This window comes from Ptychodera flava, chromosome 14 (assembly GCF_041260155.1).
Source record: "Ptychodera flava strain L36383 chromosome 14, AS_Pfla_20210202, whole genome shotgun sequence".
Classification (NCBI taxonomy): domain Eukaryota; kingdom Metazoa; phylum Hemichordata; class Enteropneusta; family Ptychoderidae; genus Ptychodera; species Ptychodera flava.
In genome coordinates, this window is record NC_091941.1 from 17726778 (window position 1) to 17751314 (window position 24537).

Here is a 24537-nt window from a genome sequence, read left to right on the forward strand (position 1 = left end):
AGCATTTAAAAAAGGTTCCAGATGACTTTTCGATATTGCAGTGTTCTCCCCAGGATCAAACAAAGCGTAGCGGCTAATTTGCATAATCATTTGAATATCATTAATTATATTTGCATATGGATATAAGCTTGCACATGCACCCATGCATTCATGTACATTCACAACAAAATGCAATGGTAACACACAAGTATGCAATATGAACATCATGGAAACTCTTTATTACACTTAAATAAATCATCACACTGCACAGTATAGTACAATTGCAATTAAAATAGAAGTATTAAAAAACTGTAACGGCAAGTTCAGATTGAAAGCAAGAAATGGTTCGTCTGGTTGGAGTTTCATTAATACATATATTGCTAATAAAATTGTCAAAAATTGCCAACAAAGAGGAAAATTCATAAGTTTAAGCTTTACACAATTCAAATGTAATTGATTTTTATATCATTTTTGAACGACAAACACCGCGAATAATGTTTCATCACGGGGATCAATTTCAGCCACCGACACCCCCCCCCCCCCCCCCCCCCCCCCCCCCCCCCCGCGTAACTACCACTGCCACTGACTGTGTGGACTGTGTGCCCACTGAACATCGTCGTTCGATTCTTGATTTTAAAAATACCACCAAAATGATCACAAGACATGAACTAAGTACGACTAGAATCACTCGAAAATCAGGTGTAAAATCTTTCAGAGAACGTGTCAGAGTGGAACCACACGCGACGCCAGGATCAATGTCAACACGTTATAAACACGTCGGCCAACATGGCCGCCGCCATATTGGAATTTATGCAATGTGAACTCGATCGCGATTGTGATCGTACTCGGACAAAAAAAAAAGATCATCGTTGTAAAATCATAATCAACCTCACTAGTCAACTGCTTCTTTTGTTTCTTTTGCGGTCCATTTCGTTGATCAAAGCATGGGAATGTGATCAAAGGCCCCGCTAGTGCTACACCGCCTAACTCTGTGAATACTTGTCCTCGATGTATACCGACTAAAGGTCTTTGTTGGTCGTAATAGTCGTTGTAGAATGAAAACTTGTGAACAACCTAGCCGATTCTTCTATTGTTTTAACGTTCCTCTCAACACTTACGGACAAGTTATCGGACGCATACCATACTTCACACCTTCCACTCTTTCACCAGGTTGAAAGTTGCTGTGAGCGCTAATGTGTAGACAATGCATGCAACAGCTGGTAGCTACGCAGAGCGCTAGCGTGTGAACTAAAGGATGGCGGGAATATTTTAAGCGTAGCGGGGAGAATCAAAGCGTAGCGGGAGAGGCGAAAGCGTAGCGGGACCGCTACGCTAAAATGGCCTGGGGAGAACACTGATATTGTGATATCAAAATTTTTTGAAAGATATAAAATCCCTGTTTGTTGTTAACTATTTTATCATAAAGATATATACACACACCATATGTATATTCTTCACAGGGCAAACATATCTCACCTTTGCTGTTCAGGCAATGAAATGAATTACAGATAGTACTTGACATTGAGATTTATTTTCATATTGTATTTTGTCACTCTGTATATTGGTGTAAAGGGAATTAACATTATCATTGATATCGCTTCACCTGGGACCTTTGTCACTGATATACGAGCACAAAAATGTCATTCACATACTGTGTTCATCAGTTTCTGCAATCTTCATATGTCCATGTCCCGTCTGGTATCAATAGTGTTAATCAGCTGGGACTGTCTACATATGACTAGGTGATGAAGAATTTTCAGCTAATTATGTGGTCCACAATGTGCTCCGTCTCCTATATCATGCAAATGGCTGGCACGAGTGGAGTCCCTTTACACAGTCAGGCCAGTTGGTATGGCTATATTTGTTCTGGGGTCAGAGTTGAGGTTTTGTCCCAGGGTTGGAGGCTACTGCATTAGTTGGCAGTCCGTTGGCCAAGTCTAGGTGAAAAACACATATTGAAGTACTGAAAAAGCTGCCAAGTTTTTTTTAGTTGCGAGAAGTCTGCCTGATTTGTTTGGTGTAAGACTTTCATGAATTATGAAATCTCTATAAATAGAGCAGCTTTCAGACAACTGATATAAACTGTTTGAATATGAATCATGATTTAGACCACAGGAATTTTTTCACATATGTGCCATGATAATCGGCTCTGGTGTGCCTAAGTATCAAAGCAGCGTCATTTCTTTCAAAGGCTCAAAAAAAAAAATCTATAAATATATGAGTTTATTTGGAGATTACAGGAATTTTGTTACGTATGTGACTGTAACCATCCCAGAGCATTGTAAGATCATTTCCTTCCAAAAGCAGAGAAAGCTTATAAATAGAAAGCTGTGCTCAACAAAGGAGAGGTCATGAACTTGATATTATACTCTTTCATGCAATTTTGACCTGATCAGCAAGAGAGGTCAGAGTTGAAAGGGGGCATGTGTATCATCATCACAGCCATTTTGGCTTCTGCAGGAGAAACATTGCCAATAAAATTTTAAGGTCTTTCACATACCATATTGTGAATGTCTACAGGCAAAGTGGGAATTGACTCATCATATTCATAGAAATGGTGTTGATTGAACCACTACAACTTTAACATACATATAGGAAAAGTGTGATCTGACCAAACCACAGCAGTGCAAGATATATTGTAAGAAAATCTTCAATATACATTGGCAGTCAAGGTCTTCAGAAACTATTTCTCTTTTAGTTCTTCCCTGGAAGAGGTGTCTCATAGAATGAACTTTAGTTGGCCAAAGCTGTAGATTTTACAAATCAAAATTTGTCAAAATTTTGTATTGTGAAATGCTGTTCAGATTGTCCATTTTCAGCTGTGATGATATTTCCACTACAGTTTGCGAAAGTGTATTGACTGCCCAAACAATTACTCGTCAGATTTGTATATCTAAGTATAAACATTATATCTGATTTTATAAGACAAATTTTAAGACTTGAAATTCTGTAAAGATAAGCCGTTATCAAAATTGGAAAAATGCCACAAAAAATAACAAAGTGCCAATTGTACCTGTAAATAAAAAAAAAGACTTTTTTATCAGATTTCCCTGTACAAACAGTCACATTGATTTAGCAAGGTTGAACATGTTTCAGTATGGTGTGGTATTATGGCACTGTATATATCAAATATGAAAAAGTCTTACGTAATCAAGAAAAAACCTAATATCAAGTCTCCGTCCCCTCTGTTTAGTTGTGTCAAGGTTAGATAGACCTGCAAATATTTATGCATGTATTTATGTCAACAAACTGAAAACCCTTCACCTTCTTTCCTTAAATCTGGAAATTGAAGGGTATGCACACATAACTAAAAATATGTCGTGTTTGAACTGCCTTAAAAATAGAATGTTCAGATGAATGCACGCCAGAACATACAGGGCTCGAAATACTTTTTTCAACCACCTGTCCACTGGACAAGTCAAAATAAAAGTGCCTGTCCCAGTGAGAAAAGTACCTGTCCAAAATGGCATAATTTATTCTAAGAAACTATACTAATTTCAACTCACCTGAGACAATGTCAGAGAAATTGAATGCCATTTTTAATTAGTTTTGATAGGGAGTTTTTGACAGAACCAACAAGTGAATCTGGGAAAGTGCAACAAACTCATGTCTGTGTTGTATGCAAAATGGCGTAACAACGCCATCCGTGTCGAGATGGCTCTGAGAATCTCCCAATCTAAGAGATTTGAGACGTGACCTTAGATAAATCAACATGGCTGACTCCTGTAAACAGTGATTAGATATTATCGAACTTTCTTTTACTTTTTTCTGACAGGTAAATATCCAAACAATGATTTTCAAAATTTTAAAAGGTACATAAATTTAAACTTATGAATATTTGCTGTAGTCAATAGGTTGAAATACTGGTTGCAGGCTGAAAAAATCTACCTGTCAACTTGGACAAGTACTTTTCAAAACTACTTGTCCCAGGCCAAATTTCACTTGTCCGGGACAGGCAGACAGGTATTATTTCGAGCCCTGACATATGGTTGAAATCAGTCGTCCTTTCTGTGGATTTCCCCGCACCCATACTGAAGTACTTATTTGCACACACTGCTGACACCACAGTCTTCAAATATTTGACTTTCATTGTTGCCCCTTGCTGTACATCCATGGACTGTTGATGACTTCAGCATGAAAACAAAAATGGCCGCCGCTTCGGAACATCTGGACTGCAGTGTCATTATGAATGGAATGTGCCAGTTCCATGCCAATGAGGAGTAAAACCAGAAGCTAATGTTTGCGTTAGGGGTCAAATACTTGAATTGTAAATATATCTCACTTGAAGATGTCAAGTTCGAGATCATTAAGTCTGAGATAACCGCTATGGGACTAGGAAACGCCTCCTTCACAAGCTGTTACACTTATCGGTTTTGATTCTCAGATGGCAACCATAGGATTAAGCCTCCTTAATGACAGTGCAAATATTAATCTGTTGGTCATTTGCATGAAGTGTGGATGATGTGAAAATGGGAAATTGCTTTATTAATTGACAAACAAATCATTTTCCTTCTTAAATCTTTTCACGTCATTGTTTATTCATAACCTCATCACTTCATGTGTCAGTTTAGGAAATGATCTTTCCATAGTTAGTGACATGACTGTTTGAACAAGGCTAAAATAGAAATAGGAAATATCCTCCTTCAGAGATGTATAAATGTATATCTTTTAGAATTTAGAGTACAAACACAGGAAACCTCCTTAATGAATTTTATTAGTCACATTTAACTTGAATTCTACCAGTCGCAAAGCCAGACTTTGTACAAAGAAGGAATTTACAAAGTCCTTAATTTCTTCGCAATTTATGTTGAAATTAGAAACGTTGTCCATCTATTTGGTTTAATTTGTCACCAGCTAGGTAATCAAGACAGACAGTAATGCCACTTACCCCCAAGGGTTAGATCGTGTCAAGTGTCCTCAATGAATTCTTATGTGAAGGTCAATCCTAATAGTCCTATTCAGCTGTGGCCCTTCTTCAAAGAATTTTATTTATGTCTGTACAGAAGACGGAATGAGAAATCAATGTAATCCATAACAGAAAAAAAATTCATAATCGAAATTTGTACTTGGAGTAGCCTTGCTCAGTATTGATAGCCTAGGAAATGCCGAGGAAGAGATAATACGCATATCTTATCAGACATAGATTTGGCAAGGTATCATAATTATCAAGTGGCTACATGATCTACTAGATGATGACCATCAAAGAATCTTTACTCAAAATCTGAACGTCCAGATGCCCTCAACGTAAATGTTTTTTAGCCCTTGCAGGTTCACTGAAATCAAAGATAATGACATTCTCCTTCCTGTTCTTAAGGATCGATATGATATCTTTTATAGACAGTGTAATAAATGTGACTGAGGCCGCATCAAAGTTTATTCATCTGAAATGGAGAAAGGAAGTCTCTTTTATGGAAGTCATTTAGTTTCAAGTCCAAAACACTAAAAAATTGAATAGAATCTGTTCTGCTATTACTGCTTCAAGACCGTGTTTCATCGTCATCTGGCTCATCATTGCAAAGAGGTTTTAATCAAATCATGTCTAGGTATCATACATACACTTGAAGGTAATGTTTACCTCGGTGTCTTGTAAAGCGTGTGAGAATTTTAATGTATTGACAAAGGTCTGTCCATCAAATGATATCAGAATCAATGAGATGACCCATGCAGTTACAAATCTAGGTCAAATGCAAAGACAGGGGAGAAAATAAGCAAGAGATCAGTTTGGATGCGTTCCAATTTCATCAGTAGCTGTAGTAGATGCTTAGAGGCATGAAATTGTATCCAGCACTGAATATAGTCTTGAAATTTGTCTGTCTGTTTTACTCAAATCCAAATGGATCTTGTCCCAAATTCATGAGAGAAGGGACTCAATGAGTAATTTTCTCAGAAAATGACGTAATGTTTGAAATACCGAAATTAGCATAGAAGGAAAATAAATCAATGCTTGGTTGCCATGGAAATCAGGGATGTGGGTAGGTGGCTGCATGAAAGTTGTCTGGTGTCCTCTTCTCTGGCTTCATCAGCTTCAAATGGAAATGCAGAAATACAGAAAAGACAAACAAGGCCTCTCTACCAGTAGAAATGTCGTTTCAACAGGCCAGGCTTTGTAGATCCCTGGTATTAGGGACACAGAATTAGCCCAAACTGTGAGTTGTGTCAACATTCAGGCACAAAGAACAGTTGTGAGAGAACAAGAGACCTGTAGTTTGTCCCCAGTGATGCTTGGTGAAAAGAAGAAAGAAAAAAACCCATGTCTTCTGTTTATAGAGTGTGTATAGATGGAGAGCTTAAAGTCAACGTGTCCAGTGTATGATTTATTCAGTAGCAGAATGGAGAGAAGGGGGATCCGATTTCTGCTAATGTTTACTGACAATGGCTTCTCAGTTTGAGCCTTCAGAGCACAATACACAACACACTCGGTTATGTGATCCGCCATGGAGTGAAAGCAGAAGTAACATTGGATGACGTCGTCTGAAGTGACCACAGACAATAGGCAGAGATAGTAAAAAGCCTGGATGCAAAGGAATGTTGAATAGGCCTAATTTTGAGATAGAGTGATAATTTTGCAGCAACTTTAGGGGAAATATTTATGCCAGTAATGAAATTAGTGGCAAATCTAGCAGTGTTCCAGAACGCCACAAGTGTTGACCTGTTCAGTCAAAGGTCAGCACACAAAACAATGGTAGGGTTCATGTGCGCAGCATGTACAACAACACCCAAGTCCCCAATTCAGAGTGCCAACATGCTCCCTTTTGTACCGGTGTTTACTCTGTCAGCTGTGCCAAAACAGTGCCAAGGCATGCCTGGAATTCGCAGCTTCCAGCTCTAAACCTCAGAAGAATCAACAAGGACACGGTTCCACCACTCTGAAAAAATGTTTTCTTTATAAATCAGTGACTGGAGAAGTCATCAGATTGTGTTTGGAGAGTTTATTGCCTAGGCGCCAGAGTTTTTATGTGCTGTGTTGCAGAAATAAAGAAGTAAAGGGAGGGAGGAAGTAGAAAAATTACTTCCAACTTTTTTTATTGTAATCCAAATATCAAGTGTGTTCATCCATTGAATTAGCTTTCAGGCAGTTTGCCCACTTAGGTTGTTCCGACATTGCATAATCTTGATCCTACTGGAAGTCAAAAATTAGTCCAGACATGGGCCTGGCTTCGATCAGAACTTTCTGGAATTCTTTGAAACTTCATTGTGCATAACTCAGTTGTGATCTTAAAAAAGAAAAATGAGCATGCAGTCTTGGGAGAAGTCTAAAGATGTAGAATTTTGTCCAACAACTACCTGAACCCTTTCACGTCTTATTTTGAGACAAAATTATCTTCTACATGGCAAAGTTGGACCTTCATGTCCGGGAAATATCAATGAAAGCATTAACCCTTTTACCACCATGGTTTGAACCAATCCATTGTTTTCTATGGTAAAGTTGGACCTCATGAGAGGGAAACTGGGGTGAAAGGGATAAAAAATCAATATCAAGTTTCAGATTATAGATAGTTTTGGTCGTAGATCACCGGTGAGTACATGTAGAAAAATTAGAAGATGAAAGTTGAAATTCACACCTCCAGATTTGTGAACGTATAAATTACACCATATGTTGGCATACTGTGTACCCACTATAAGTTATACTGCAAAAACCAATTTCCTAATTTTCTGTTTTCTCTTCTTCCTTCTTATGGTCACGTCTCTGACAGACTTTTACAGCATGGTGCAATTCTCACTTGCGAAAAGCTGGCACACAGATCGAGAATATTGAGGAGGACTTTCAAAATGGCTTGAAACTGATGTTGCTGCTGGAAGTCATTTCAGGAGAGCGCCTCCCCAAGCCCGACAGGGGCAAAATGAGGTTTCACAAGATTGCAAACGTCAACAAAGCACTGGATTTCATCCAGAAGAAAGGAGTCAAACTGATTTCCATTGGTGCTGAAGGTAAGGCATTGGGAATCTCCGGAGTAAGTGTCCCCGTCCAGTTGGTCAAAGGACCCCCTTTCCCAATATCATTCATATAGCTAGCTGCTATATGCTGTTAAGCAATTTATCTAAACGCATGGATGAACCCTCATCCCTTGAGCTGTACACCCCTGTCTTGTGCACTGTCGTTGGTTTGACCCTGCTACATCTGCATAGCAGGACAAACCACTTTCTCAAGATGATGTGGGTGCACAGCTTAGGGCTGTGGGGCAAAATGTCATCCTTAGAGTAGTAGTTACTTGCCTGAACATAGAGAAATTATAAAATCAGGTAACTCCTTTCAAGGTTTGAAAATCCAATGTATCATCCTATGTAGAGACCTTTAACCGGAATGACTGCTACTGCCTGACTGCATCGCAAGTCATGGCATGTACAAGGTTTAGGGTGCTACAACAGAGAGTCTTCAAATCTTGAAAGAGAGTTTGTGCAACATAGCCAGCATTCCATCTCATCATGTAAGAACAGTTCCTCCTGATACTGGAGGGGATACTTACTCATCACGCCCATTGGAAGAAGTAACAAAGCATGCTTTACTAATGGCATTTCAGCACCACTGGAAATGAGTAATGTTTTCCTTGAAACCTAGATTTTAATGTTTTAGAAGCATGTATTTGCAGTGCATGAGTTGTATCCCATGTTAACTGATATGATTGGCAGGTACATCCTTGCACTGTAGATATCAGTAGAAGTGTTGCATTTACGAATAAAAAACTTCCCCTTCCTACCGGTAACGGCTGAATGGTTTTAGCCTGGCCAACAGCAGTGTGTTATTAACACTACCCTGGGCAAGAAAATGTAGGGTTTGGTAGATTTATCAAACTACTTGGGAGGGAGGGTGGGAGGGAGGGAGGGAAGGAGGGAGGGAGAGGTTTGTGTCTTGGTTCCAGGATGTGAAGTTATGTTTAAAAAGTAAGCGATAAAGGGAAACGTTCATCGCAGTGTAGGTGGACACAGTCAAGATGGCCATTACTTTTTTGACACCATTCTGCAGGTCATGTACAAAGTTTACTCTTTCTAGCAATTCTGCCATGTTATGCGTACAAATACTGGATTGTGATTTGCCATTGAAGAGGCAGTACCATTTGCAACTCCACTTCTAGATATTTTTTGCAAGGGAAAAGACACACACGTCTGCCTTTGAAATAACCCATAAAGCAACTTTTGATAATAAATAAGCCAGTTTAAAGAAAAATGAGCAATCGGAAAATTTCAAATAAATTTGCAGTTATTGTCATGAATGTAGCAGCACTGGGAAACCTATCCGTGTTTTCACCACTAGGATCAGAACTCCTGATCTATCATGGATAAATGTTCAAGCCATATAATATACTTAATCAATCAAATTTTTATCTCTGTATTGAGGATACCTGCCCACTATGGGCATGTATGGCTGTTCAAAAAATTTCCCTGATATATAGGTTTTGGTTTATTAAATGATTATTTGCCTGTTAGGAAAGGCTCCATCATTTAGTTCTGCGTCAATCCTCTCTTTACTTTCCCACCAAGATGTGTATCTGGCTTCAAGATACCATCTCCAAAATTATCATCAACTCCCCGTGATAAATGAACACCATAACAAGAAAATAATTGAGTCTCAGCATATGATAGGTCATTGCGTGATAAAAATCTATTATTAGTGATCAGTGTTTTCTGGGGGGTGTGAGTCATATGAATTATGATTTCCATTTCTTGATTTATGTTTTAATACTTGTCAGTTTGAAACAAATGTGTGATCATGTTTGGGGGGAGGGGGTGGCAGCTCTCTTATGGGTAACACAGCTAGGATATGGATCAGAACATGCGGGCTGTCCATAGGTTGCAAGCTTTAGGTTCACTCATATGTTCCAGTAATAATCATCAATTACGAAGCTAAGTAGATTATTTTCTCAGGAACATGGAAAGTGCAGCACAAAAATAGGGCTTGGCCAGAGCAGTACCTTCAAAACACAAAGAGTTCTGTCACTCAAACACATATACTCATATCGACCGCCATTCTCTCTGAAAACAATATGTCTAGTAATACCTACAACAAATTAATATTCAAGTCTCATTCATGAATTGGACAAAAAATATTATTTTCCTGAATGAATAATTCTGTTGTTCATTTGCATCGTGGTGATTCATCGACTGAGTACACTTGAAATCTTTTATTGTCCTTTAACTATGTGTTTTGTATTATGGGCTGTTTCAAAGGTTAACAATACATGTCTGCCCATCTGATGGATCACTCTCCCTTGGCAACAATAGCGAATGTTCAGTTCATTTACTCTGATGTTTGTTCATTCAACATCATAATGACAATGACACGATGTGATGTGTACTCTCCATAGATATTATACACAAAGTGCAAGATTATTAAAACAGTGGAGAAAAAAATGTCATGATCGGGAAGTGAGGCTAGACTAGTGTTGACGTGACCCTTGGTGATAGAAATCTCTTAATGCTCACAAGTTTTTGACGTAAGAGGTTATCATATGTGACAGGTGTCGTTGTCAGGAGTGCGGGCATAGGTAGCCATGTTTGAAAAATGGCTCATTTGATAATAATGCCATCACAGTTGATCAAAAATTATTGTGGCCCAAGGGTAAAAGCTCCTAAAAAACTAGTGTTTGAGTAGGGTTGCTGTCAATGGATTATTTGAATAATTGAAAATTTATTGCATTTGCATCACATTGAATTTAAAAGACTTGAATAGTCAAGAAATCATATGATATTCAGAAGCTTTCATCGTTTTCCGACAATTTTCACAAAGGTTTTCTAAAGGGAGCAAAAAATTAGGTAACAAGGTTTTAGTGGAAGCAATATCAAAATTAGATAATGATATTTTTGATAAAATGTTTGTAGAAATGCAGAATAGTAGTTCAAAATGAATCGGCTGGCAGGGTCAGGGATGTGATGTGAACGAAATTAAAATGAAATTGTTTGCTTCAAGAATAACATCAAATTATTCTATTGCATATTCTCTGAAGCGTGACAACATGACAAATTTGTGTACATTTGCCATTACCACTGTTCAGGAGAGCATTGAATAATGGTCTGTTGTTGCTCTTGCAGTTATTCATGCCCTCAAGTGAAAGTCGCTGTGCATCATGGGAGGGCAAAGGTCAGTTACATCCTGTTTGACTCGTTGAAGCCAGGGCATTAGAATTGCTCAGATTCTTTAACACGTACCGGGCAGATTGATCCAAGCATATATTTATGACATAGATGACCTATTACTTTATCTATACCTGTAACTTTCACGGCCTTTGGAACCAAGACACACAATAAGTTGACCTGTAATTGACATTTTTATCCTTTGAAAAGTTTTGCATTAAACAAAAAGTAAATCAATATAATGCATGGGTTGTAAGCTTGAAGACAGATTATCAAGGCATGCAGAACTCACATTGTAAACAGTGGACATGATACATTGAAATGGGAACCTTTGAATTTTTTTGGTGATCGTTGCGATAGGTATGAAAATTTTTTGCTGGCAGGAGTCCAAAAGTGCCTGTATCTGATCATGCCAAAAATCAATGATGTATGTAAACTGCCAGTTGACGTAGCACATGCTGCCTCTGAATTGTTGTAAATTGTGCAGCAACGGGAAACTTAATCCGTCATTTTGATGATTTCCAACTTTTTATTAGATAGCCAATGCAGTCATTACAGCAGGCTTCCAAAGCAATGGGTGGCTTCATTACAGAGGAAAATTTGTTGCTATACATGTACCTGAATGATACCTGGATCCGCAGCGATATATCAGCAATTTTTCACCGAAGCACAGCACAGGGCATACTTATCTTATCAGTCAGAGGGCAGACCTCGAACAGGCATATGCAGTGGCCTGGCATCTTGCATGTAATATGAAAAAATTGAGTGTTACAGTGAAATTCCAAAAATCAAGTTTTCCATCTTTCTGTATGATATGACCTCACAGTCTATATTCCAGATAAATTTTCCCTGAGTCGTTTATATCCGGTGCTTAATTAACTAATTATGAGTCAATTTAGCAAAATACATCAACATCACCCAAGTCTTTAAATGATATCCCGTGTATGGCTATCCGTCATTTCAATGTACATGTCACTGGTTAGCATGTCGATTGTCATTTAAACTTTAGTTTCACATATATGTACTTTCAAAAGCGATTGTTTCTTTCTTTTTGCAGTTTTTTATTGCTGAACTATGATCTTGATATGTAATTGTAGATTTTATGAGCAATTTCAATAATGATAACTAGCATTGCTTTGCAAAGCAGCAAAGAATTTCCTGCAGATATTTATACGTGTCCCCCAAGAAAAGTTGCTTTTATTACAAGGCGGATGGTAGAAATTCTTTACCAAAAAATGAACAGTGGGGGTAATTTGTTATTGTTTGATATTGCACCGTTATGCAAATCTTGGCATGAAATGTGAAGTATGTGGATTGGTGAACACAAGAGAATATGTATAGAATTTGACAGCTGGTCAAAAAAACAAAGCCAGTGTGACCTGCGTCAGATTTCGGTCACTGGCCAGGTTCAGATTTTCAGTCGATGTTTGACATTACTGTTTTTGTGATATCAGTAGTTTCTAGTGGTCAGACCTTGAACTTAATCAGTCAGGTTGAGTGTTCAGATTCAAAACAGGCAGCAAGGAAGGTTTAAAAGAAAACTTCTTGTAATTTACTGTAATGATATAAAACATTTGAATTTATTTCTGTCATATAGATTGTACATTATCCCAACATTTAGTCTTGATAATGGATTTACATATTTGTACATGATACATCCATGCATGCACACATAGAGATATACACATATGCAGACATACTGGGAAAAAGTACATGCATAGCTGTACACAATTTCATACACACAGGCATAAAAAAAAATGGATAGGTACTCATATACTGTTACAGCCATTCAATCCCCACATTCATAAAAAACTCGTAAAAACATTCATAAAAAATTTCAGACTGGTGAAATTCTGACTGGGAAAATTAATGAGAAACAGAATGACTGTGCAGTTAACGTGCCAGTGTTTTGCTCAGAGTTCTGATTTATGGCATCGTTTTGAAGCTGTAATTCATCAGGATCATGGCAATAATGTAAAATTTACTGGAAGCGAACAACGTTAGATGGGATTTAGTGTTAGATGTCAATGATGTAGGGATCTACCACAGACTATTACCAAGATAGATTATTCCTTTGTGATCACCAAATCTTCAACCCCACAACAATTCAAATTATTTCATTTATTTAGTCTTGATAAATGGAAGTTGATGCTCCTACCACTATTTGAAAAGTTCATTTTTGTGCAGCAAATGATATTGGAAAGTTTTCTGGGTGAAGAAGTAGATTTTATAGGAGACAAACAAAATCACCCCTGTCAAGAATTTTTCATTCTATCTGTTCATAAACTCCCATTTAAATTAACATGACACTTTCACAAAACAGAAAGTGACATTTTTGGTTGTGTATTAAACTGCATTGATGATGACGTGCATGGGTTTTTGCCTCCATGGCTTCATCCAAAACCTGACCCATCTTGATCTGTAGAAATTGTGGATGGAAACCTCAAGATGACCCTGGGTATGATCTGGACCATCATCCTTAGATTCGCCATCCAGGATATCTCTGTCGAAGGTGAGTCTTCAATTTATTTCGTTATTTTTTTTGATGGCCCAACTCTCTGTAAATTGGAGGTTCGTCCTGTCTCTGCCTTTCACAAATGACTTTAAGAGACTGTGTCTGTACGAGTATTTTCAGTATTTTTGTTCTAGAAATAGGTGTATTTTTCGTTACACTCTCAAAAGTATGTTAAAATAAAAGGGATCAGGTTTGCCAGCACAGGTGCATGGTGTGCAGCGTTATTGATGATAAAGTGAATTCTAGTCAAGAACTTAAATTCAGTCGTCATCAATAACATTGATCATTATGTTACTGTCAACAAGATGAACCACTTGGAATTTAAACATGATTTTGGTAGTGGGTCAAGAAATTGTATTTTCACCAACTGGAAAAAAAATACTGGAAAATATAATTCAAAAGTTACGTCAGTTGGAACTGTAGAGAAAAAGGAGATGGGATTGTGTGATGACAAGCAGGGCAGGTACTGTGGCAATGTTACACAGTTGGCAAATCTGACAGGATGCTGCACCATCGAGAAGACTCAAATTACTGGAAATTTGCAATCTGAAAGGATGCGACCTCCTCTGTGTGTACTTTTACCCCCGATTGGACGTCAGAAAAAATATTTCACATTGTCCAAAATTCACGTGCTGGTGATTTCATTATCTCTGCCTGTAATGGCAGCAGGTCTTGTTGTCAAGGAGTCAGAGTTCATAGGTGAAGGGTCAGCTTCACAGAGTTTTCATCAAAATATTCACTAGAAGGGATTTTGAGAGAGAAGTAGTCAGGCAGTGGTACCATTGTCAATCAGATTGGATTACAGTGAAAAAGCTTGTCAGAGAGTCAACATTTCATTTTGAAATCTCCTCAAACTATGTACCATTGTATACAGTCGAGCACTATTCTTGGCCTAGTTAAGTAAGTTTCAAATGCCTCAAAACTTGAAGGAAATTTGCAGGGTTTCCTTCCTTCAAGATCTGGTTACTTCATCCATTGGTGCCAATTCCTGCACAGTTTGTTCATTATCTACCTTTTCCTGGTGCAAACTGCCCTGTTCCAGTCTGCTATGGATAGGGGAATTACAGTCACATTAGAGGTCAGACCAACCACACAGCAAATAGACCAGGATGGTGATTTGTGTGGCAGCACGTACAGACAGACAGACATACAGCAGCTTGGCTTTAAATAGCACACAGTGGAAACTTGCTGAAATTCCGATACAGTTTAAACATGATACAAACTGCATCCGAGACCCATCACATCTTTACTGTCACCACCAGCTACCAAATAAAAAAAAAAAGAATCGCAGATTGGAATTACAAGGATGCAAGAAAAAAATCCAGCAGTTTGAACCCATAGGTCACATGGAAATGTAAACTGCCTTGACTTTTTCCACTGGGTTAAAAGCAAACTGAAACATTCCAAATGTTCAGTGAGGTATTAAATTTCCAGTTTCCATGTCTTCTTTCTCCAAGTCACTGTTGCGAATGAGTTCTGTGGGTGAGATTGAGGATGATCATAAATTCTCAGCACAGTGTCATAACTTATATCTCTGAGGTCAGGAGAGGATGCTGTGTCAGATCTGTGAATGATTGGTATGACACGAAAATCAGTGAACACAGAGTTCACCCGGGGACAATTTATAAAACATGGCCTCTGTATTTCAAAGTTCATAGTATTCTTATGTTTAAATTCCAAACTTTTGACACATACATTTGTAAGGAGACGTCAAATATATAGGGTTTGTGTACATTCCATGTACCAAATATAGCAAATGCCGTCATTTCTGTTGAATACTCTTTTGATTTCACAAATTACAATTTATCAAACACATGTACCTGCAATATATGATATGAATCATTTTGAGAAAAAGTTACGGTCAGTCTGTGACATGCCTGAAGTTGACTATCAAACGTTAGATTTGAGTTTTCACAAGTCTCCTGGTCCAGTTTCCAAAACAGGTTCATTGATGTTCACCAATCAAATCCCCTTGAGTTGCAACTGGGTTGCAGTAGCATTGTGGGTAATTTTTCTCCCCCGGTAGCATTGTGGGTAATTTTTCTCCCCCGTGAGCTATTCAAAGCATGTAGCTTTGGCATCCCAGAAAGTAAAGCCACATTCTGCTCTTTGGTCTTGACACTATCAAAGGAAAGCAAAAGGGTTGGCTGCATGACCCCCTGTGACAGCATCACAGGCCATATAGAGGTGGAATTCTTCTAGCATTTTAGAGATGTCAAATTCTCTCATCCCCGTACAATGTTCCAGTCAAACATAGTGATGTCTTTATGCATGGTTAACGCAGAGAAACAAGAGCTGTTCTCATTCCCCTACCAATATCTCAATTGTCAAATGCCTCCAAAATTACCATTCTGTAGTAAGTCTAAAGTAAGTATTGATTCCTTTATAATAAAAGAAATAGAAATGATATCCCTGTGTAAGGTCCATAAAATATCGTTTCCCATATGTCAGCCTTGTGTATCCATTTCAAAATGAATACATGCCCGATCCAAAATCACATTATACTGTAGGTGATTTCCATAAACCTTGTGGAAAGAAAACAAGACAATTGAAAAGGATATTTTCGGTAGGAAAACGTAATGTTGATCAGGGATTAGATTGCGTTCTGCTGAAGTACTGGAGTTGACCTTTTGCTTGCCTTCTACAGTGTGCTCTTTTGCACTGTCATGTCGTCTGACCTCTGATATGTGACCCCTACCCACAATGCTATTAGGTTTACGTGAGAGAACGTAGTTCACTGGAGTAGTGACATAGGGTTCACAAAGTAACACAAAAATGCTTTCACGGTAATTGCTCATTCAGGATATTGTGTGGGCAAGCTGAATATTTTGTTTGGATGATTTCATCAAATTAGAAGTGGACATTAAAGTGTATATTACTGGTAATGAAGGGGAATTTACTGCGCATTGGATCATATACTAAGATATCGCTGAAATAATCGGTGACATATAACTGTTCTACATCTTTATTTATGCATCACATTTTTGCTGGCAACTTTCGATAATATTTTTATTATCTCTTTCTCCTAAAAGACAAAACATACTGCCTTATTTTTCCTTTCCAAAGTACATTGAATCATAATGCATCAGCCTAGTAAATATTGTGTAGAAAACACTGCGGGATAATATGCAAAATTTCTTTTGACAAATACATTCTTTTTGGGAGGCAACAGTAACACTGGACAGTATACATGCATACTGGCTGTGTTGACAAATTGAACAGTGGGTGTTTCAACATGATTTTGGGAGTAGAACATTTAGAACAAAAATACTTGAAGAGAAAAAATCAGAAATGACAAGCTTCAGGCTTCTGTTTCTCTACAAAGGAGGAAACCTCTGAACACCTTGAATGGTTGAACACTTGGAGAATTAATTTTCAAATATTGATTTGCTGCTCGTTTCCACGTTTTTTTGTCTTCAATGTGTGTGACCCCACAGAATTGTCTGCAAAGGAAGGACTGTTGCTATGGTGCCAGAGGAAGACCGCGCCCTACAAGAACGTAAATGTACAAAACTTCCATATCAGGTATGTTATCACCATAATTCAGGGGATATTGGCATTTCGTCGTTTTCCCAACCCAGAAATAATTTATGCAGAATTTGTTTGTGAAGTTTCGCAGTCATGCCTGTTACTTCATTTCCAAACATTGGGTATTTCTTCAAGGCCATCTTGAAAAAAATCTTGGTGAATTGATAATTTGTGATTGGAAGAAATTTTTCAGTTAGGAAGTTGTGACCCACTAGTGTGGCAGATAAAACCACCCTGAATGTCAATGACTCTGAGACGCAGAATAACACGAGTCTTGACACGCACATGATGCATTCCCATAGGGTTATTGTAACAAGCCTTATGTAAACCCCAATGTGACAATTGATGGATTACATGGAACCATTACCTGGAGGTGAAACTGTCCGTCTTCCGTCCCTGAGTGTACCGGTACATCGATCCAGCCAAAGTATTCACAATGCTGTATGCAGTCAGGGTGAACTGGGAAGGCACTGCCCTCAATCCATCTTCCCATGGTCACACTGCAGGATGGGTACATCTCGATGCTAATAATACTCTTGAGAGGATTTCATCCTGGCTTTAAAAGCCTTTATTTTCCGTTGAAATGAGTGACAGTACAACACTGTGTCGTGGTACTACAAACATCCAATCAGAATTGTAAGTCAGAGGTTACAGTCTCATGAATGTAGTTCACACGTTTTGATATGTGTATAAAAAGAAACTTCTCATACATAAGACGAATATCCCAAGAAAAGATTAAACTGCCATAGACCAGACTTTATAGAAAGACATACCATTCATCTTTGACAAGTATATTTCCATCTGTATGGTCTGTTTTATTCACATTTGCTGAATACAATTCCAAGTTTACAATTCAAACAATGGGGGTAGGGGAGCTGAGTTGGAAGTCATAGATGTGACAAGTCTTCATTTATTTTGCTATGTAAGTTACAAGCTCGGATTGAGCCACAACAGAGCATTCCTCTGAAAAATGGATGTGGAGATGGTTATAAATTGACGAATCATACAATAGTCCTTGAGAAAATTCAAGTTTTTCAATCTGTCATTCTTTAGATTTGTTCTCAGCCAGAAATGTATTTGTGAAAACATATTCAGCTAACATCTCCTACAAATCGTTTTTTTCAAAAGAATTATCTAATGAAGATTTTCAGTCCCAAGACATTAATATTTCATCCCTACAGGACAGACCAGGGACTGGAATATCAGATTCTGTTTTCTTGTCTTTCAGGGCCATTGCTCTTACCGGTACATGCTCTGAGAGTTTTGGTCAAAACTGATATAAAGGACAATATCCATTCTTCTCCGTACATGAATTCATCATTTTGTAATAAATTAAAGTCTTTTGATCAGGTTTTTTCAGTCACCCTAAACCACTATATGTGATGTTTAAAATCCACTCGTATCAAAGACAACTTCCTTTAGTCAGTGGCCCTAGCATAGCAGACTTCTAAGCACCAGTATAGGGTAATAAGAAATGATCTGCGTGAAGATTCTTACTCAAAATTTTTCGTTCTTTTTCTATTGCAGCTTCAAGGATGGCTTGGCTTTCTGTGCCCTGATTCACAGACATCGACCAGATCTGATTGACTACTCATCATTAAAGAAGGTATGTGGGGTTTTCTGAGTCATTAAGCAATAAAATATACAGGTCAACATCTGAGGGTCCGCTCTCTTTTCTATCTCCTCTCCCCTCCTCTCCATCCCTTCTCTCTCTCTCTCTCTCTCTCTCTCTCTCTCTCTCTCTCTCTCTCTCTCTTGTCAGTAGTTTCTCACCTCCCTTCTGTCAGCTCTTTCTCTCTTTCTCTCTCTCTCTCTCTCTCTCTCTCTCTCTCTCTCTCTCTCTCTCTCTCTCTCTCTCTGAGACACTATTTATTTTGATTCTATTAAACCAATCACAATTCTGAACATTTTATTATGATTTCTGTCTGTCTTCTCAATTTTCTGGGCCAACTGAGTATCTGTAAAACTGAATGATGTTTTCTACATCCGCGGCATGGGCGTAGTGTGCAATGCATGGATTCTCTAGGATGTATGAAATGACATTCGGTTTTGTAGATACCGACCGTGCCCCGCTCTAAATATTAAATGTCAGTGACACCTGCTTTGTTTTTGGCAAAAGATCACCCATGTTTGTGCAGTATCGTCCTATGATTTTTCATTTGCTGTGTAAGACATATACATGTAGCAGTTACACATTTACAAGGCTCACATTTTCATTGTAATACCTTATTTTATCTCACATTTTATTTTTTAATTATTTTATATCAGTGTTCGTATTCAGTCACATTTTTCTTTTCAGTTTTGATCACACCATTCCTTTTCAGTTGATGTCACCTTATGTTTCCAATTATTATTTCTTAAACCACCACCGTCACATTTCAAAATATTTCAAATAATTTGCCACATTTTTTTTAGTTCATTACATGCACATTTCTGTATATCTATTAATGCTTTTGTCCAGCTCACCCATTGCACATTATCTGTTCAAGTTTATGTTTCTTTGCCACCACTGTGTTTAACTGTGTGATGCATATCCATAGCTTAGAACCCCCAGCTGTTGGCCTGTGAGGGCAGTCATCTCATCATGTTTACCATGATGAGGTGCCCAACCTGCCCTGTGTAGCAGCTTAATGAGGCATGGAAACCTGGCATTCGTTCTTTACTGTTTGTACAGCATGCACCTGCTGTACCGAAGGGGTGGTCAGTTTCCTCTGTGTGAGGAGGAGACCGACGAAAAATTGTCCTTGAGATGCGTTAGATGGCGGAATGATCGTTTCTTTACGGAGGATTGCATGTGTAGATTTGCGTAACTTGAATGATCAAATGTTCTGGCTACCCCATGATGCCTTGCTGAGCATGCCCTCTTTCCACCTTGTCTTCTGTGGTCTGTCTGTTCGCTGTTTGTTTCCTCCTATTTGCACATTCTGTCACTTGGGACAAAGTGAGACAGATAGCTGTCATGGCTTAGAAGCACTGCACACTATGCTGATCTTACCAGTAGTTTCCCCATGACTGTCTTGTACTCCAGCTAGCCTATGGCATGATTGGAAGACATCTTTTTACCTGCAATGATATTTTATGCATCAGAATAGAAAGGATCTTGATTTTGGTTGGTTCTGCAATTATATCTTTTATCTACCTGAGGCGCATTCAGAATATTTGCTCAGATCTGATGTCATTCACCAGACTTACTGTCTGCTAGAAGTCGGTTCCAATTTCTAGGACTTCCCAAATATCTTTCAGTAGCATTGGGGAATTAAAATGTACCGATAACAATTTTAAATCTTCCAGTTAGCAGCAGTTTGTTAAATCTGTGTGGAATATATTGTTTGCATCTTATCAGATTTCATTTTAATTGAACTTTTTGACCTTGCCCTAAATCAAATTTGGAAAACATCCAGGAAGCAAGCTAAATATAGAAATGGCATGTCAGAACTCTGTAATGAGATTGGTCAAGGGCTGATTGAAAGTGGTAATGATCACCAGTAGAAATGTTAGTACAATTATAACTCCACTAAGGCAAACATGCAAAATTGTATGAGAGAGGTCCTTTCCAACTTGTACAGATATATGTGCCCAGCTACTAGATGTGACCACAGCGATGTAGACCCCTGGATTCAGAAATCAATGTAGTCTTACTCAGACTTTTCAGAACTCTAATACGATGCCACCTTTCATGTGAATGTTTGCCAGACGTACAGTTCATTAAACACAGATCATAGGGTGAATGAAAATGAAAAAACGAAGACTTGTATGGAGAGTCTGTACATTGGAAATAGGATTACGGTGTGGGACAATGGTATGAAAGCAATATTGATTGGAAGATATTGTGTGCATGTAGGATTTGCTGTCTTGTAAATCAAGTACAACAAAAAGAAAACAAACCTCCAGAGTAAATCGTTAGTAGGGAAGCTATTGTTAGAATGTATACTGTCTAGTCTATTGAGGAAAGTTAACTAACATGGATTTTCTGGGTGTTTTTCTGAGGAAGAAGAAGGTCTGACTGTTCTGTGGTTGTTATTGTTAAGTATAAGGAATGGCTATTGTTGGCGGCATTGCAATTCATTTGTGTCAGAGGCTGTTACAAGAGGATGATACTGTTTCTCCGTCCTCTCTGAAAGGGATATCGGAAAGAATATGTGTTACAGGAATTATCGTCTGGTACTGTGTCAGCATAGGAGTTTATAGAAGGTATTAAGTCACCACCTATTGGTGGTATTAGAGATATTGTAGGAATTGTGTAGTTTCTCTTTCGGTGCTATGTTTTGCAAATGTTTTCAAATGAGAAGTGCATTTATTCCATAGGATGATCCCTACACAAATCTTAACACAGCCTTCGACGTTGCTGAAAAATACCTGGATATTCCCAAAATGTTGGATCCAGAGGGTGAGTATTTTCACATCGATGCCATAACAGCACATTGCCTGTATCCACAGTAATGATGTGTTCTGACCTGTTACAAAGAAACTGCATTTTAAAAGTTGTGGTGAAACTATGTGCAGATGTGCATTTTCAAGTAGTGACTGAATTTGCTATAATGGACCGTTGATTCCCATTCTATAAAATCAGCAAGGTTTTGAGGGAAGGAAAAATTAGGGTTGGGATGTGTTATTAAACTGAAGGGTGACAACAGGAGAAGTGCTGGGCAATATGACAGCTTACTCTCTTCTTCAAGACATGTTGCACCACAGAATTTGACCAATTAATGTGCCAGCAAGGAAAAGCGGGAGGATTTTTATGCGATTGAATATTTAGGAAAAAATTTAAGTCACTGCTTTTTAAACCCAAGCGATAGACAAAACAGTTTGCATGATGTAAATGATTTCTGAATTTTTTTATTTGCACTGTGTATTACAGATATCATTGGCTCACCAAAACCCGATGAGAAGTCCATTATGACATACGTGTCTTCATACTATCATGCCTTCTCTGGCGCCCAGCAGGTGAGTATGCTGTCAGGTGCATAGTCACGGTCTGCCTGTACCTGTAATATTCATCAACACAATGTACCAGACTTTGGTTAATCACAGTTCGGCTCTTGAACGTTACATGCTGCTTTACAAAAGTTTAATAATTGTGCAATAATCGTGAATCTGTGTTAACACTCATGATCTAATTATCGTACACAACCTAGTCAAAGTATGAATATTAGTTTTGTGTCCTCTGGTGATGTTTTCCTGCTGTTCTTATTTCTAAACAAGACGTATATAGTGAATACATCCAGTATCCAGCTGGAGACTTTGAAGGATTAGAACAAAACTAGTGTTTGATATTTCTGAGAAATTTCATCAACATATTCAATTAAATAGATTTCAAATTTATGTCTGCCATTGTTAGCAGGAGAATTGTATTATAGTGAGTGCAAACTCTTCTGGTACTGTTACTAAGAGCATGCTGCAATTCTGTTTTTTCTCCCTAACACAGGCTGAGACTGCAGCTGGTCGTATCTGCAAAGTGCTTCAAGTAAACCAAGACAATGAACGTCTGATGGAGGAATATGAAAGACTTGCTAGTGATGTAAGTCTCTTCCTCAAATCTTGTTTAAACTTAACACATGTGAATGACACAATTCTGTCGTGAGTCACAGCTACTAAGTATGTGGTACCTACATGTATGTGTTACATGGATACCTGTCGATATATTCAGTTTAATTTGGAAGTGTTTTACAGAAGCAGCCATGAAAAAAGGAGCGGTTAGTCTGTTGTGAATAATTGAATTTGATCTTTATAGTGAATTTGCAGTATTTGTTGGGCCTTTCTTGGCATTTCAAGATCAGTGTGTACAATCAAAGGAGCTTCCTACCAATGTTTGTGTGATCAAGTAAAACATACTGTAAATCAGCTGTCTCCAATTAGTCCAGTCAAAATAGGGTTAGACCCACCACAAATTGCAACAGAATTTTTTTCTTCAGAATGCATTTCAGAGAGGTACCCAGAACAACATATTGAAAGTTTACTCGAATCCACCTTGGGGAAATATGTCTAATTTGCATAAATCAAATATGGCGGCCAACCTTCCGACAAAATAATATCATTGGCCAGATATCACATGTTAAACAAGCTATTTCAGTGATTTCAAAGTCTGACACTAGTTATTAGGCTCAGGGAATCATTTTGGAGGTATAATGTTTCATATAGGCACTTCATTAATTTGCATAATTCCAATATGGCGGCCAACATTCCTACAAAAGACATTTTCGGTCATATACTTCGTATTAAACAAGCTATTTCAGTGATTTTGAAGTTAAAAGTATATTTCTTTGGCATGGACAAATGATTTTCGAGATGCAATAATTTGCATAGGTAATTTGTTAATTTGCATAAATCAAATATGGTGGCCAACATTCCTACAAAGGACATTGTCGGTCATATATACCACGCATTCCGAATCAGTGATTTTAAACTTTACATATTTTTCTTGGGATGAAGAAACATTTTTAGTGGTTCAATTTTTACTAAGAACCTTTGATAACTTGCATAAATTAAATATGGCTGCCATATTAATGCCCCATGGCTTAATAGCTTCTAATATAAATAAGGGTTTGGTATAGTGTTTAGCACTAGGAAACTATCAAGAAGAAACTGTTAAGTCCTTCGACATTCATTTTTAGCTCATATTTGGTATTGATAGAAATACCAAAAAAGAGCTTATATGGTGAGTCTATGGCGTCTGTATGTCTGTCTGTATGTATGTATGTATGTATGTAGGAATGTATGTGCGGATGTATGTCCGTCACACGCAAAGGCTCCCATACCGCCAAAGCTATCATCTCAGTATTTGGTGTACAGGTAGATGCAGGGGTTGAGATGTGACGTTATTTCAGTGTCAAAAATATGCAAATGAGGTCAGAAAAAGGGGAAATCCTGCAAATGTGCAGGAGTGGTGGCAATAACTGAAACAGCGCACACATCTGAGTAAGAGGTTTTTGACCTTTAACCTATTTGTATGCAGGGTACCTATTATGTGCGGGAGTGGTGGCAGTAACTGAAACAGCTTATTATCCATTTCCTGTGATTGTTTATGAACTGTGACATATTAACAGACCTGCTCAAACCATGGATGTCTATTTTTGTACATCCATGGTTGAAACATTCTCTGCTATGCATGTTGCTAAAGTTGACCTTCAGTACCTAAAGTTTCAGACCTTATTTACTTTTGTCATTCTTGTTTTTCTGGTTTAAATATTTCTTGTTGTTTTTCTGGTTGTGCAGAAATCATTGTCATAACATCAACGTAGAATTTTCCTGCACTGAACAGATAGAAACAACACTTATTGTTGATCTTTGGTATGTACCAATTCTGATCAAATTTGAGCGACACCGTATAATTGCGGTATTTTAAAAGTTTTAATTTTTCTATATATGACGACTGTTAATGATTGTTAGTCTTCTGAATAATATATTCTCTTTCTGAATATAACATTGGATTCATATGTGTACGACATTTT

The 24537-nt window shown here is 37.9% G+C and overlaps 1 protein-coding gene across 1 annotated transcript in view; it reads left to right on the plus strand.

The window, feature by feature from the left end:
- LOC139149588 (alpha-actinin-like) overlaps positions 1-24537 on the plus strand; it is a 59976-nt gene that overhangs the window by 14988 nt on the left and 20451 nt on the right. The window contains exons 2-8 of the mRNA XM_070721415.1: positions 7674-7908; positions 13472-13558; positions 16999-17086; positions 18617-18695; positions 21395-21476; positions 21948-22033; positions 22515-22607. Coding sequence (XP_070577516.1) covers positions 7674-7908; positions 13472-13558; positions 16999-17086; positions 18617-18695; positions 21395-21476; positions 21948-22033; positions 22515-22607 — 750 coding nt within the window. The remainder of the gene's footprint in view (positions 1-7673; positions 7909-13471; positions 13559-16998; positions 17087-18616; positions 18696-21394; positions 21477-21947; positions 22034-22514; positions 22608-24537) is intronic.